General features: G+C 38.5%; 1 protein-coding gene across 6 annotated transcripts in view; it reads right to left on the bottom strand.

Moving 5' to 3' along the window:
- The window catches only part of ZBTB46 (zinc finger and BTB domain containing 46), a 54,966-nt gene that overhangs the window by 16,620 nt on the left and 20,581 nt on the right, over positions 1-17,765 (bottom strand). For 5 of the 6 annotated variants that reach the window (XM_085314199.1, XM_085314205.1, XM_085314201.1 and 2 more), the window contains one exon: positions 4,141-4,422. In XM_085314199.1, coding sequence (XP_085170325.1) covers positions 4,141-4,422 — 282 coding nt within the window. The remainder of the gene's footprint in view (positions 1-4,140; positions 4,423-17,765) is intronic. The other variant, XM_085314202.1, reaches the window with a different exon arrangement.

Genomic DNA, 17,765 nt, shown 5'->3' with positions numbered 1-17,765 from the left:
CAATCATTCCAAATGAGCCAGGAATATATACAACACAACAAAAAGGTACAAACATGAATTTTAAAACAGTAATAAACATTTATTTGGTTTCAACAACTGCAAGTATCACAAGAAGAGAAACCACATAAACAATYTGTAGTTTGTATGCAAGAACGCAAGCAGCACCTGAATGTAGGTTTTGTGTCATTCTGACTAGTATGGTGAGCAACCTCTTTTTTCCTCCTAAATTTGTGTTTGTCTTTAATGAAAATTTTTAACTTTTTAAATCAGAAATTAAAGGCGCTTTCCTTCAGTCATCTTTGCATATGGAACATGAAGCATTGGTTTAGCAGTTATCTAACTATAGTATTCYCTATTGTTCAGAGAACTGACAGCTCAGCAGTAAACTAATGTTGAAAACAAACAGAAGGGCAAAGGTTATTATATCTTGTTTAAAATGACAACTCCCCTAAATCTTGATTTATCATGTACAAAAATTCCATGCCTAACTGAATACCTTTACCTACCCCCTCAGGAAAATTGACCGCTATGTAAATATACTCCTTTAACATCCAGTGCAAGTATAAATTACTGACTTCAGTGAACTGCTAACTAAAAATAAAATATTAGCCGTTTTGCCCAAAAGAAAAGGCCTCTGTGTACCATGTAATCACTTGGACAACAAGCTTCATTGGAATTGCTTCTATAAACACTTTTAGTTGCAACAAGGTAAACAGGAAAAGCCAAACTTAGATATATAAAGAAGTATGCAACATGCCGTTCTGAAAATGTGAAAGGACTCCCTCTTTTAGGTAGTCAATCACCCCAAAATCTGAAACCTTTTTGACTTTTTAAATGTGAAAACACGGATGTAAATTAACCAACTCATTTTTAATGAGCATTAATGTTCTCATTCTCTTGCTTATTCTTGGCAAAAGCAGTAAAAACCGATCACCTAAAAAGCCTTTGAGAATTTTATAAACGTGGTGTAACTGTGCATAACAATGCTACCAAAGTTCAGTACCATAAATAAAACACACATTGTTAAACAACAAAGCGACTCAGTACAATAGCACTGCTGAAGCTGGAAACGGGCAAACAACCTGCCCTTACAGACGAGAACGGGTAAAGGCACGGACAACTGAACTGCTGATGTCTCAGCTGAAGGACATCTACAACAAGAAATTATGCAGGTTCAGTAACTAATGATACCCAAGAAATCAGTATTAGCCATGAGTAGTTGACACATGCCCTTTTTCTGCAAAACATATATGTTCTTTAGATTTCCAACAAGTGTATTAAGAAAGTCAGTCTTGATCATATACCATGGACTCCATAAATTCTCCAAGCCATCTAGCTGCTGGTTATCAGGCACCTGGATCACCTGAATGGCAAGACATTTAAATTTTCCCTTCTGTTTTTAAATTGTTTTGAATTGGTTAACTTTAAAAATACTATACGCATGTTTCACTATATCATAGTAAAGTGATGTTCATGGAAACAATACCATTCTCTGCTCTGTTTTCCATTAACTGAATAGTAAGTAATTTCACACCTCACATTATCATTACAATATACAGTGAATAGAAAAAAAGAACATGAGGTAAAATGAAAACGTTGGAGTAACCTCTATTAACTTTTACAACAGTATGAACTATGTGAAAGAAAAATTTAAACTTGGAATGCATRCAGTGACTTTGAGAGCTATACCCCTCTAGAAACGGCTCATCGGAATTTCAAATAYATGTAATACATTCTTCCGATCTCACACCTCAACTAAGTCTTAGGCTGGAAAAGAAAAATAAATGTTAACACTGCCACTTGAGACAGTTACTTACTGCGTAAGAAAATAAGATGACTCTCTAGTAGTTGCAGTTAAGATTAAAGTACATTTTGCGTTATTTAAACTCAGAGAACGTTCACTTATTATTCTTTAAATTAGCACATTTCCTTTTCAAATCAGACAAACAAAAACTAGCACACTGCTCTTTTTGGTTTTTTTAAGAAGGAATCTTGTTTACTGTGCTCCCGCCCTACCCCCTGCTTTTATTTTTATTTTTTATATAACCCAGGAGTTAAAATGACTCAACATCCTCAAATTGTGTTTGTARAAAAAGTAAGAAACACCTACGAAGCTAGCACCAACCTAGACAGTGTTTTCAGATCTCCAGGATTTTATCACTTGCTTTAATCTCATTTTGTACGCTGAAAATTCCTATTAAACTCCTTGCCCTTCTGTATTTAATAGTGACCACAAAACACAGGAGTCTTATATTAGGGTATTTTCTTCAAGTGATTAAAGCAAGCAAAAACCTGTGACTCTGAATAAGGCAAAGACAAAATACATTCCTTAACTGCCTGCTTCATCTGCGGAAGAATTCTCCTATCGGCCACAGCCATATCCCCTTACCTGCTGTGAAATCTACAGACCAAATTTGTCTCAAGTAAATTCACTTTTCTATAAAGATGAGGTAACTGGAGCTTAGTTGAATGAAATTCATGCAATAGTGAAAGGACAGGAAAACAGGGACCTCAAATATAGACCGGCAGGGAACTCCTGACTCATCACGTCCATTGATGATCTATCATTTCCTCTCATTTATAATTTCATCGAGCTTCATTTTAAACCTAGTTGGTCTTTTGCCTAAACCATGCCTGTTTCAGAACTTCATTTCTCAGCTGGTTAGACACCCTCTAATTCCTAGCTTAAATTTATGACTGGTTTCTACTCATTTGTCTTTATGCCRAGTGGTCCTTCAGCTTACAAGTAAAATCCCAAATCCCCAAACCAAGAAAAAGATGATGGATAGAGTGCAGTCCAATCATTATTCCAGTTTATCATGAYAAAAGATGAAACCACTAATTTCATCAGTCACGTACCAAAGAYTCCAACATACCATGCGTAAATCATGCCCCCAGGCTCAGGTTGCTCCGTACCGCCCGCCCCCCAGGTGCCAGGGGAGGGCAACCTTTCTGTGGCACCCACGCCTGGCGATTAAACGGCTACGGAGGATCTTTGCTATTTCATTGCAATGAAGGGATTTTCTTGGCTTACTTTGAATGATCTAAATCTGATTTAACTGGAGATTATTTGAGAAGCAAATTACTGTAGAAACAAAAGTGTTGCTTTAACACCTGCTTCTCATCCCCAATATTTAAGCTGCAGAAGAAAGTACAAAACTGTCACTTTTTTTCTAAATTAGATTAAAGAAAAGATTCCACTGTCAAGATATAGGAAGGGAGAAGAAATACCAAGACTAACTTTATGCTGTGCAGTTATTTCTCTTTAGTTGTCATACAATCCTAGTGACCATTAAGTCAATCTTTTTTTGCCATCAAAGGAAATAAAAATAAAAATAACAGATACCTTAAGTGAACTTTTTACTCTATTTAATTCAACCTTTTTGGCTGGAAACAGACATGGAATACTAAGAAATCTGTTATGTCACAAACTGTCCCAAGTGTTCATGTTCCCATCTTTGAAAGCATTATTCAAATACAGCATTTACAGAGTTTTTTGTGCAGCACAGAATCAAACTACTTCACAATCACGATGAAGAAGATACACAAGTACGCTGAAAAATAAGCTGTCCACACATTCTGGTACCTAACAGCCATGTCCAACAGATCACCAGTAGCGAAATACACATTTCCAAGTACAAAAAAAAATATACCTGTTCATTACTAGAGATGGGGGTCTAAAAGTCAACACCAAAAAGTAAAGATCACATGATCCACAAAATCGTAACCGTTTTTAAGAATACAGGAGCACAAGTCAAGCAACAGTCATCCCAGTTTTAACATTAGTCAATTTTGGGTTCAAAACCTTTGCAGCTACTTTAACTGAAGGACTCCAAGGGTGGTTTGTAATTACAATTTTGCAAACAGATAAAACAGAATTTTTGTGGTAAGCGCTACACACACACACACACACACACACACTATATACTTTCATTTACGGCTTCAGAAGTTGACTTTAAAGTTGCATCAATAACAGACACAGGTTTCCAAATTTTATGAGACGTGTGATTAAGCATAATGTAAAACTAGATTTAACATCTAAGTAGCAATACACTGGGAGATGGGCTGTATTTTCTTTTCTTCTCACTAAAGGTTTCACTTAAAGCATCAGTAAGCAAAAATATAAAAACACAAACTTACGAGATAACGAATGCGTGCCTTTGGGTAAGTACTCAAACAGCAGAGAACTATCCTCTCCCAGCATGTCAGCTTTCAGAGACAGCAAACTGTTCTTACTCATGAGCGCTGCTCGCAGGTTGGCGACCGTTGCAGCCTGGAGCGCGTCCTCCTTCTCCGGGGTCAGCGGCTGGGAGAGGTAGCTCGCTTCGCCCCCCAGGAGCGCTTCGTCCACGCTGGCGTAAAGGTCCGAGCGCTCCCCTCGGCTGTCGGAGCTGCTGGGTTCCGCGACGGCCGCGTCAGCACCTGCGCAGAGACAGACGCCGTCAGAGACCCCCCGCTCGAGGGCATGTCGGCCGCACGCGCAYTTCCAACTCGCTTTTAACTACCATAGGAAGCTCAGTGACTACCTGCATCATGGCTTTAGGATAGCGTGACAGTACTGAAATTACTTTCAAACATTTAAGTTCCTTTTTTCTGTAGCATGATTACTCTGATAGTCCGAAGTTTTCATACTCTCATTTCTTCCCCATGGCTAAAGTTTAAAAACAGCAACAAAAACAAAATCCAGCAATAAACTGCCTGTAACAGTGGACTGCTAACTCGTATAAACTTCTTGGAGGCATTTATTTGAAAAAAAATGCACACTACCTACTGGTTCTCAGCATAGAGTAGATTTTATATAGAAGCAATACAATAAGGGGAAAAAAAAAAACAGATTACAGTAGGTTGCTGCTAAGAAAGCATAATAAACAATTAACAAAAACCATCAGTTAGTGAAGCCATAGAAAAATAAGATTACAAAGTAATTCCTCCCTGGCGTACCTTGGTGTAGCCTTCTCATTTTCATATGGGTTCATATACTTGTACGTATGCATTTAATGCATTTATTTTTGCAATTTTTGAAAGGCCCAAAAGAAGAGTCTTCCTTGATGTGAATTTTGATTCTCTTACAGTCTTAAGTTATTTGTGYGTTTTTATCCAAAATAAAGTGATTTTTATCCATATCTCTACTCGTCACAAGAATCAACCCCTACCGTACCCCMTCCAAGGGTTGTTATCCCACTTATAAAGTGCCCATAACAAACTAAAACTAACTAGACAGGAACATATATAAACAAAATACAGCCAAATACTTCAAAACTCAATCAAGTACATGGCTAAAGCTTCTTAATAAATGTCTTTGTAGCATTTGYACTGTTCAAGATGGAGAGAAAACACATCCAGATCCCAAGAGAAGGCATTGATAATGAATGATCGGACAGAAAAAGATGCAATTTTACAGATCTTTAACCCTTTATTGCCTCAGAGGTCAAAATCCTTTAAAATCCACTGAACGCAAAAGGCAGTTATTACAGTCCATACTGGGGGCACGTGTACAAAATTAACACTTGGCTACACCCATTAATACATCTTGCATCAATTCTCAGTGCAAGGAACCAAGATATTGTCTATGCACAGCACAGTAATAAGCATTTATTTCTATATAGGGGCTTCTCAGCAGCATGGCACACAGGAGTTATCAGCCAGGAAGGAAGGACGGACGGATGGACACTCACACTAGGTTGCAGCATTCAGAAATTTCAAAATCAGGGCAAAACATCAATTTGTACAGCCTTATTAAAAATGCTAATGAGGACACTAATACAGTGCCTCTCTTCCGTAACCCAAAAAACTGCTAAAGGAGGATCATTATTTTCGACTCCATTTTACAGATAACAGTCACAAAAGATGAAGCGTCTTGCTCAAGGTGTCCGGGGTGCCAGTGGTGCCCCTATCAGACTCCGTGCAYCTCCTAGCCCCAAGTGCAAAGCATTTTAGATTCCTCAACACATTCAGATTTACTTTAATAAACTGTACTTTACTGCATGCACAGAGGTTCATTACAGCTTGCTGGTAACTTTTGCTACTTCCTTTAAAAAACCAAAAAGCCTAAAGCAAATAGCAAGGAAAACAACGATCATTGGCAAAGAATACTCCTACACTTGGGAGACTTAGGCAATATTCAAGGTTGGAGACTACAAATACGATAGCAGCATCTACATGAACCATCAGAGATGTTTTCTCTTTGAAGTTATTTTCCCTCCTCCATCTGTGTTTTGTTTGTGTAATCTTATCARTTTTATTAAATGTTAGCTAAGCAGAAGAACATTTTAATTGCTTTGAATTTTTACATATTTTGTCACACTTTAACAGTGCAAATAGTTAACATGTATACATTTTTTTTAAAAAGATACTGAAGTTTGTTTTAAAAACAAACACTTCTGTACAAAGGGAAATTACGAGAGTTTAAAAAACACAACAGCTGTTCCAAGAGGTGGTGAAGAAASGAAACTCTAGCCCATTAAAATGGTAATTTATCAAACAGCTTTATCAAGCAGAAAGCAATGCTAATACTGCTATTCCTCTGCTGCTCACCATCTACTCTGCAAAACATGGCGAATAATCCAGGCCAGGGAGCGTGTTTGTCAACAAAATGGTGTTGCCAAATAGCTGGGCAGTAAATCACCTTGCGGTTCCTCACTCCTGTTTTCATAGGCAATTACAGATGCTGACTGACAGTTGCCAGAATCTGCTGCTGCCTGCTGCACATAAACACTAATTGCTAAAACACATGCAGATTAATTGTAACCACAACAAGACATTAAATGTTCCTCAAAAGCCAAGATCAGAGACAGACAGTGAAACAGAGGCTTTAGAGCTTGAAGTATTTATAGCTGTAGTAACCTAATCAARTACACATTAAGGCAAAATAAATATCCACTTAGTCACATAATTACTAAAATACTCTCAATACACCAAAACCCAAAAATGCTTGAAGTTCCTYTCCATGGAGCCTCCAAAACCACTTCTCTCTTTCTCTAGGATGCAGTTTCTTTAACAAGATTTAGGCAAAAAATTACATGAATCAGAAGTATCCATTACTGCCCAGTAATCTAAACTGTTTATCAGAGTGCTTCAAAAGTACGTAAACCAAGCTTCAGTAAATGAGCTATTTTGTAATTACTCAAGGCAACAGGTCGTGTGGCAAGTCTAAAATCTTCATCTAAATCTTGTATTACTCAGTTTTTAAACCACTGAGACAATCCCTTTTGTTGTATGGATTCCAGGCACCATTCACAGGAAATCCTCAGCAGTGCAGCAAGTTAAGTGTGGGATTAATGCTGCTCAAAAAACCTGAGCTCATTAGTCTCTTTAGCAAATAATTTTCAGTTATTTTATTGTATCAGCCTACTTTCAAAAACACTGAGGCTTTAGAAAATCTTTATTAGTTTGTTCACTCAGATGAATAAAGTTTTTTTAAAAAAAAATAAAACACAGGGCCTATTTTTACAGTTCTTGCAATAGCATTTGCCATGCTGAAACTGTGAAAGCAACACTTAAATAGTAAAGTTCTTATTTACACATGAAAGCCTAATATAAAAGGACTATAGGAAGCCCAGCCACAAGCACCCATCCCAGCTCAGCACGGCATGGCAAAAAGCCCGTGTCGCTCGCCCGCACGGCTGACCAGGCAGCCCTTCAGCAGCCCTATAAGCAAGAACAGGGCTCGTGCCACTCGCAGCGCGAGTAGTGTCATACCCCAAACACACGCAGAGGTGGCTGCTGTGCGGGAATTTACTCTTGGGCAAAATAAAACTGAACTGCGTACCTGCTGGGCAAGGGAGCTAGGAGAGACGGGGACCTCGCTTTCCTTGCTATGGAGGCCTAATCCAGATTAGACACCCCGTTCAGCAGCAGGCATGCCTCTAYTATCGTAAAAAAGATTTCATGTGAAGACTTCATTTGAAAGTCATATGAACAGTTGTCACAAATCCAGACATCAGAAAAACAAAACAGACCTAAGACTGAAGTATTTAATTTGTGCTTGTACTGCTAATTAGAAAGTAATATTTTCTGTTGAAAATCATTTAGATATTCAAGGGCCATTTCAAAAATATAAGATTACTAATACRACACTAATACAAGAGATTTTACACTAGAAATGTAGATTAAGACAAAGAAAGTATTTCCATCTAGTCACTGCTGTCTTTAAAGAGTTTTATAACATAGCTCCATGTTACTACCAAATCACTTTTTATGGGAAGCTGTAAGCATGGCAGGTACACATGCAGACAGCCTTTCAGGGATCAACACCTGTGAGCAACACCACTCATGCGATTCAAGGACAGAAAGAGAGAGAGTTTGGGGTCATGTAAAAAAAGGTTCCAGGATAATGTTATTGATCAATGTGGCTGAGGACATTTTGCACACGAGTCATCGAGGCTGTTGGGCTACTAGTCACATTTCTTCAGTCTGAGATAAGTTATCCCATCTAAATAATCTTTCCCAAGGATTCATCACGTACCCTGTGTTTCAACACATTCTGTCCAAGATTAAAATTTATTGCTGCAATAAAAAKAATAAGACCAGAAACCACGTTACAATGCTCACAAATAGTAAAACTAGTAAATGAAAAATGCAATTCCACTGTGGGAGCTGTATCTATATCAGAATACATGTGTTTTAAAGCCCACTTTAGTCAACTACCGTATATCAGTATCAAGGTCATTACTGATAACAAGTTCCAACTTTTTTTTTTAAATGAAGTTATAGTATTCAAAAATGAAGAAGTCATGACTACCAGTCCTTTGGGAAGAGCTATGACAAAAATAAAGGTGATGCAGCTTACTAAAAATATGTGAATGAAACATTAAACTTTAGAAACTATTTCCCAATATTCTGGAGAAAACTGTCAGCAAAAGCATTAAACCTCATCAAATGACTAAAAAACACACGCGCCACCTCAGAAAGACCATCTAGTTCAAGGAAATGTCTCCTCCACTTTAAAGGAAGGATCCATTTGGYTATATAAAATAATTTCTTTAAAACATAGAATAAATTTTTGTTGAATTTCTTTTCACTGCTTCATTCATTTTCYTTGCTACAGCTTACGCTTACACATTACCAAACTATCTCCTTAGTGTCTGCTGACACCACTTATTTCTTGTTTGCATTGKGTTTTTATCTTCTGGGCATATCCCCAGCGATATTTGTCATTGCTATTGTTCTCTTTCCTAATTTTTTTCTATTTCAGCTTTTATTTCTGCTCTCTCATATTCAAAGTCGAGTATTTTCTAGAAATCTGTACGGAGCACTAATCCCAGTGATCAGGGGAAGGGTGTGACTAGAAGTCATACACGATTACCCGGTCCAGCTGGAACACCGAACGCAGAAACAACCTCTTCCCCCAAAACCAAAGGGAATGTTTCGCTAGSTTGCTGCTCCTAAGTATTGTTCTTTATTGTTCTTTTCATTACAATCTCAAGGTAAAAGGAAATCTAAGCCTGTCGTCTTCTCTTCAAAGTCCCTTTCCGCTTGGCGGAAACACAAAGCGGCACTGTTTCTCCCTCAGCCTTCAGCGCTTGCAAGGGGACAAGGCCGCCCGACAACCACCCACCAAATCAAAGCGACTCCAGCACCAGAGAGGTGCAGGAAGTCAGCCAGCAAATACAGTAGTCCTTGAAGGACTGCAACCATATTTAGCTTATTGTTTACAGCCAAAGCTTTAGGTCAGTTTCTGTAAGCTCTCCATCACCCTGGGAAATTTAGAGAGGCTTTTAGGAAGCTTTCCAAATCTGTCCTCAACTCTCCTTGAATTTAGTGCTTTTCCATAAAGCATTAGCTGTTTCTCCAGATACGTCTTTCTGAACTGGAGGTTATCGCTGCTCAGCGCCTGGAATGAACTCATTTAATACCTCCCTGCCATGAGAAGTGTCCCTACCCTTTCTGTATAGTTCACCCCACGGCACAGCTCCAGTACTTGTTCCAACAGCAACTTAAACCTTCAGCAGCTTCAGCAGAATGAAAGCCGTTGTCTTGCCGGTTTCACTAATATCCTAACCTGAGATTATGTCCACCATCACCAAAACCCAGCCAAAGCCTTTGGCTGCTTGTATTTTGTGGACACTCAAAACTAGGGGTGACAGCAAGATCCAGTCTGGAGTTGACTAAAACAACATTGATAATCTTATATCCTACTCACACTTAGAAAGACCTCCCCCCAACACACCTTCCCCTGCTTCTCTTTTTAGGCTTAACAAAGCAAGCTCCGTTAGCCTCTCCTCACGCACAACATCCTCCCGCCCATCTCGRTGGCCTCTGCTGGGCTTGTTCAAGCTTGTACTGGGGATCTCAGAAACGGACCTTGTACTCCGAAGGTAATCTTGGCTCCCTCGACGGGTTAGCTGTGCTCGCAGCCCAGTTTGCAGGTGGCCTTTGCTGCCATGAGGCCCATGGACTCGTATTCAGTTTGTTATCCACCAGAACACATTTTCTGCAAAGCTGTTTTCTTGCTAGTTGGYTGCCAATCTATAATCTAWWCTGGTGCAAGGAGTTACTCTGTCCCATCCTCAGCRCTCCACATTTGTCTTTGTTGAACTCATGCCGTTTCTGGCAATGGCACCCTCCAACAAACCATTCCTGCCAGGCTGGTGTCATCCAAGAACTTACTGAAGGCACACTCCATCCCATCGTCCCGGCTGCTAATTAACACAGTCAATGATACTGCCCCAGTATATCTTTGGAATGAATACAGGCAGCTGGGGTGGTTGTTTAGGGTCTGCTTTACAGCAGTTGTACCAAGACTATACATATAGTTGTGARGTGATCTGGAGATGGGAACGGATATATGTTAAAAATAAACTAGTTTATTAAAAAAAAAGTTATTTTAAAACCCAGATCAGTTCCCCAATCCGGTTCTCTACATGGTTGTACAAATGTTGTACCGGAACAACTGCAGGAGAATGTGGGCGTGGAGACAGGACTACAGGAAAGTGGGAGCCACTTATACTGGGGATTTCTTTCAAGGACACTGCTAAATTATGGCCTGAGGTGAATGCTTTTGGAAAAAACTTATGGGAATTAAAGACTTCTAGATTTCTGAGGTTCTTCTACTTATTTGTATGGAGCATCTCAATAGATCTGAGAGTGAACTTCACTTAAAATTTCAGGGATGATGTTTCTCATATAAACTTAGGAAAGTTCAGCTCCATATCTTCRTGTAAATAAGACTGCAATCATTTGTAAACAGACAGGAAAGAAAAGCTTTCGTTTCCAAATGTTTTGTTCTTGATATAAGGGGGGGGGGGGAGGAACACTAGTGTGGCAGAAAACCAGTGTGACATTTTTGCCAGCTGCYAAAAATCTCCTTTGAGCTGGAATTTCAGATACCTCCTTTCTAACAATTTTCTCCCCACAAACAACAAGAAAACGTTTCATAACCTACTATTTAAGTAAAAAATAGCATTCTCACATATCACTATTTACATAGAGAACTGATGCCCTTAATTATATTGGTTTTGATTAGAACTCTTTTTACTAACTTAATAATATACACATGGATATAATGCGTGCAATACCTTCAGAGTAAGCTCCAAATTTGTAATTCAGAAAACTTATTAGGCAAATACACACGCTTAACCACAACATTTATTCTCTTTGAAAACTCCGTGACAGTAAGATGTCTTAAGCAGATACTCATGGAACCCAARATACTATTTCCTTAAGACTATACCTCCTTCCCCCTGCCCTTTCCAGGTTTGAGTAGTTCTCCTGCAGCTTCTCCACAGTGGTTCAAACCGGTGCGACCCGTACCACCTGGATTCGAGTAAGTCACTAAGAAACACCATCTTGCATATGACTGAAAATTTAAAGTGCTTTTAACTGTTTCTGGAAGGCTCAAGGTGAGGCAGGGGGAAACTGTTGACCAACCCCACCCCCCATTAGTCTATCTTGTTTATAATTCCAGGAGGCTTCAATGTTCTTCTGCACAATCTTTATGAGCATATGCAGAGCTGAATCCTTAAAACAGAGTTTAAAGTCCACATCAGTTGAAAGACAGCCTTCATAATACAGGCCTGAATATAACCTACAAGCCTACAACTATGCAATATTAACAATGTGTGTATTACCAATAGCAACAGAAACATTTTTTTCTATCTCTGGAATAGAATTTATACAACAAAGTAGGTTAGTTCAACATAAATATGGCCTATTTTTATACTAATACTTCCACAATGGGTTTCTAAAAGAATACGCATATCTGAAGAACTTTATTCAAAACAATAATCAGCATATGGAGAATTAACAGGTATAAACCAGAAAATCTCCTCTACTCCCTCAGGTAGCTGGGGCAGAAAAAAAAAAGGAAAAAAAAAAGAAAAAAAAAAAGTTTTTAGCTTATTCCAATAATACTTGCTTTTCTGCCAAAAAATCAGATACTGCAGATCCTTTCCCGTGGGCTGCATCAGCCAACAGAGGTCCCAGCCCCAACTCCAGCTGCTTGTTAGTGGTCCCGACTCAACTTTATGTAAGGCCACAAGGAAAGCCTGATCAGTGAGCCCATCTTCCCAGCAGAAGAGTACCCAACAAAAGACAGCAAAACAAAATACCCAGCTCTAAGGAAGGAGAAAAAGGTTAAATTGTATGAGTTTATTTTTCTAATTTACAGTAGTCTCAAAAAGAATTCAGTGGTCATTGTAGGAGCAGGAATGAGTCGCCAGTGCAGAAATACCTTCAGCCAGCAATTTCATTTCCCAAAAATATACAGAGAACYGTACTCTAACTCCAAATATACTATCACTTAAAAACAAACAAACAAACCCTGAAGCTCAATGTAAGCCTTTTTCCCCCAAGTTTCATAACTTACTTAGTGAGAGGACTGATACTAGTCTACGCTGTTTTTCAGTACAGAGATATTCTCTTTCTGCACATCTGTTTGTGAACGAGATGCACAAACAGGAACAGACCTAAGTAATACCACTAAATGTTATAAATGCTAATGCTCATTATATGACTGGATGTTGAGCTGTTATAACCTTCTGAAATCCTCTAGAAAAAAATTTTTTGAAACAACTCAGTAAGAAATCTCAAAAAATCAAATCCAAGACCACTATACCAAAATTAGTTTTCTTTTTTGAATCTGAGACACCGCACATGAAGAATGAATTCCTGCTCACTATGCTTGAACACACAGGCAGCACTTCAAATCGGAAAGTGAAAGTCCTGAACAGGGGTGATATCACACAGCAGGATCAGAAACTTACGTTAAAATTCTAAAACTTTCCTGATTTCTCATAACTTGCAAATTCAGTAAAACTAAGAAAGTTTTTTTTTTTCCTTTTTTTTAAATGAGATAGGTGTCTGTCAAGATAAGACTAATTACCTTCGCACAAGGAGCAAATAAAATGGTGAGAAAGGCACTCAAGAGGGGAAGTGCCTCCGATCTCCGGAGTTAAAGCAGATTAACAGAATCAGGGCTGTTACCACGGGGAGGAGGAAGAGRAGGAGGAGGAGGACAGCCTTGGAGCCCGGGGAAAATGGAATGCAGGGTGGGGAAAGGAAACCGGCCCAGGGCTTTGAGCTAAAGCTGGTTTAGGGTGGAACCATTTTAAAGCCAGGGTGTAGCCAGGGAGTAAGTGTCTGGATTTAAAGTAACGATTTTACTTTCCAGACTTGAAAATAACCTGACCTAACCCTTTAATAACGGAAACTTAAAAYAGTTTTTTCCTGTGAAGATTGCACCTTAATAATTTCATTAGCCTGTAACCGCAGTGCGGTGGAGAACGCGAGCTGTTCACGGAGCGTTCTAGGCAGAACGTTTCAGCAAGACGCAGCGCACGGACACAGAGGTCTTTTTGCCACAACTAGCTGCAACTTACAGACAGTAAACTGAATGCGTTAGGCACAYGAAAAGAGAGTAGCAAAGAGAGTCTATAAATCCGGGCAGCCTCAGGAGCCAGTGGAATGTAGAACATGGGCTAAGCTGATTTCAGCGCTAAGAAAGAATTCTGGGGGTGGCATTAGAGCACAGATCTGTAACCCCTCCAGGTCTGGCTGCGAAAGGAAATCTGCCATCACCTACTACTACTACTGAAGGTGTGGTATTATTTCACAATTTAATATCACCATTAAAAGCCACACAGCAAGAGTGAAGTCAGTCATAATACCTTGCACCAAAACTAGACTTCACCAAGACTTCACTAAAATGGGGGGGGGGGAAGTATAACAATTATTTTATTTTTCAAGGTGTCAGGGTATTTGAAATTTACTAATAATTATCCTCAAAAAAAATCCAACACCTTTATGAGAATCTGAACATTTTTGGTAGCTTTTTAGATTTACTACAAAAAAGCAGGTATTTGCTAAAAGAGCATCTTCAGAACACTTTGGAATAATTTCAGACTCCATATAAATGCACATACCCCACRTTCTCCTATAGGTTATTTGCATAGGAAGGGGCTGACAAGTCAAACGGCAAAGACTTTCTCTGACTGCCACATATACAATGCAATTTGGGAAGTCAGAAAACAGTTCAACTCCCTTTCTCCAGCTAACAGAGACAGAAGTCCCTATTTAAGGAAACTAAACTGGAGAGTTATACCTCAAGACACAATAAAAATATGCATTGAAGAGGGATAAAATTTTCTGGAGATGGCTGTTCTGTATCTGAGTGGATAGGTTTAATTTTTGGTCTCTTCAGGTTCAGAAACAACAGATCCTCCCTTCCTCAGAGAGAACTTCTACAGACATATCAGTCTTTTATTTTTATATGCTGTAGTCTCAGGTACAGATTCTTCTCGAGTATCACGTCAAGAGTAGTCTTCCATTTATAGAGAATATGAAGTGGAAAAAAGTACTTTTGTCAACAAATATACTTCATTAGGTATCTGGGGACTACTAATTCTAGTACAAAAAGAAAACATCTGTCACATGTAGTATGTGGCTGTCTTTTGAGAAGTTGAGACATAGCAATTGGAAACAGGAAACGATGTCCAAAAGCAAATTTTCATTATTTATTTACAAAGGTATGCACAAGAAATCAGTAACAGTAAGCTGCTAGCTGATATAAGTTTCTTTTGTATTGTTTAGTTTTTAAGAACTTTAGAAGACTATAAAAAGGTATAGTATGAAGTAAAACCAGAAGATTATATAGGTATTGCAAAACAACATCCTGAAGAGTTCCCTTAAAAAAACCTGTTTTCTGAATACCAACAGCATGCTCAATTTTTTCCTCGAATTATCCAAGGCATTTATTCCACTACATGGGCTAATATACTTGACAAATATATCACAACAGAAACAATATAATTTTCAGCGCTAAAAACAAAACAAGCAAGATGACTAGAAAACTGGAGTTAAATGGTTTTGCAGTAACTTAATTTCCTCAACAATATCTATTGAAAATGGATTTTACTGCACAGTAGCTTGAACTGCAGAAACCACCAAACAGCAGATGATTTACCAAATAATGAATTTGCTAAATCTGCTTACCATACACCTAGGGACACAGAGTAAGTCACTGCCATATTTGATAATCACTGAAAAACATTTTGTAAACATGAGTTACACAAAGCATCCTCTTCTAAACAGGCCTACCCTTCTCCCTAAAGGAAGCAGTATGAAGACTTGCATACCAGCTTACAGCCAACACGCCAACTGAAAAAAGCGATTTGGTAAAAAAAAAGAATATTTGGTTTGTGCAAAGGCAGTGATAGACACACAAATGTTTACAATGCACACGCAGCACCCAGTGCAGATTAGTAGTGCAGCACCCAGGAATTATAACGCCACCTAACTATAACAAAAGTAAAAACAATTACCTGGTTCTACCAATTAGCCAAACAAAATCACTACCACATTATATTTTTGATGGCCTAGCAAGGAATTCTTGTTTTGCATGAGTAACCCCCAACTTGCTAACAGGACAGAAGAAATTCCTGCCCCTTGCAATAACAGACCTTGCACAGAAGTTGACAAAAAAAATCTGTGCTCTAATTTTATCTCTAAAGGCAGTGGGAGGAGGGCAGGATTTGAAGATTTGCACAGACAAGGTTAAAGGGTTACAGAAAACCTGATAACTTGCTCAGAGAAAGACCTTCTTACAAGCATAAAATCATCTTGTAAGAAGAGAAGGCACACATGCACCTACCTGAATTCACACAGGTCCCATGACCTCACCTGCACAAAATTAGCTGGGGAGTTCATCCAGTCAGAGCTACCACCRTAAGCTCACTGGGTGGTAAAATCATTAAGCACCTTTGCTCACCCCCTCCTGGAAACTTTTTTAACTCCGGGTTTACATAAATCCTGAAGTTCTTCCAGAGTGCTTCTTTTAGAGAAGGGTTTCAAATCATATCCTGCTAAATTCACTACATGTAACCAAAGGAGAGCAAAAAGTTCCCAAGTTGCAGCATCTTCTAAAATGACTGTTCTGATTTGTTTTGAGAGCAATTAGCTTCATTACATAGCCAACTGGCACAAAAATTACTTGCAGCTTTAGGGTGCAAACATTCAGGAGATGTGTGGGAGTATTTCCTTAGAAATAAATTCCTAAATTATAACTATGCTCAAAATAAAACATCAATAAAACCATCAATAAATTCTTCAAAAGACACCTCCCTACACACACCATGACCCACAGAACTTCCCATGCAAAAAACCTGCAAAATTTTGCTAGCTTAACAGCTCTTCTAATGAAGATAACTATTCTTTTCAGTGAGAACCTTTTAAATATCACCAAATTCCATAGTTCAGATACTCAAAATTTGCAATATGGTAAAAGGTTTCTGATGTTATTGGAATAGCAACCTAAGGTAAAAACAAGATACTCAAAACTAAAGTCTGTATTAGAATTTCATGATCACCTTTGGAATTAAAAGCAATAAAATGGATGAGTAATTTGTTTCTTTAGAAAACCTACAAAATTCAAAGATTAAAGAAAACTAAATGTTGCTAGGTAAGGAAAACATAGATGAATGTTTCATACACAGAATAACACAGTAACATCCTGAACAGCCCAAACACCATGAGGAAGGGGGGGGGGGAACAAACATGTTTTATGCTAAATGAAGACAAGTTAGTAAATTGGTAATAGCATGAAAAGATGGTCCCCATCAAACACTGTTCACCCTGCAGTCAGGAAGCTCTCAAGTTAGAGAGCATAGCAAAGATAATCAAGGCAACAAAGTGGGAACTCATTTAAGCTCGAGATGCCTCTACAAATCCAAGGAACATCCTTGCACCACTTTCGTGCTTGACTGACATCATCCCGTAGAAACTTAGAGCTTAATCACATTCTCAGTGTAGCATCTCGACTTAGTTCAGATTCTTTCGCAAATCTTATTTGATCATTCTTTCTTAGAGGAAGCAAATATACTCTTCATGAAGACATTTAAAATCTCTTGCTTCTGTGGCTATTTCCACGATACTAGATTACCATTAAAAGGATTACTCCAGACACTTTTCGTTTTAATCTGCAGCGCGATCAAATTCAAAGCCTCTCAGCCGTACTCCACCAACATCTGGAATAAAATCAACTGAAGCAGAAAGAATTTTCCTTTCAAGATAAAATCTGTATCTGTTTTAGTCTCCATTTCATCAAATTTAAGTACAGTCTACTAAGTATATGGGACACTTTACTACATCCTGCCTGTACGGATAAGAACATCTGTTTCCCACTGAAATAAGCAACACTACTAAGTGTAAATGAGCTGTTAGATGTTTTAAAAGCAAAACAGATTTTCAATCTATTGTTACTTGTAATGGTCACTTGCAGCACCCACTTTCCAAAAATGTTGCTTACATCTCATTGAAAGAACATCTGCAAG

This window comes from Rhea americana, unplaced genomic scaffold, assembly GCF_003343005.1.
Source record: "Rhea americana isolate MKP2758 unplaced genomic scaffold, rheAme1 scaffold_4, whole genome shotgun sequence".
Classification (NCBI taxonomy): Eukaryota; Metazoa; Chordata; class Aves; order Rheiformes; family Rheidae; genus Rhea; species Rhea americana.
Note: the sequence above shows the minus strand (reverse complement) of the source record. Positions and strands in the feature narration are given on the sequence as shown.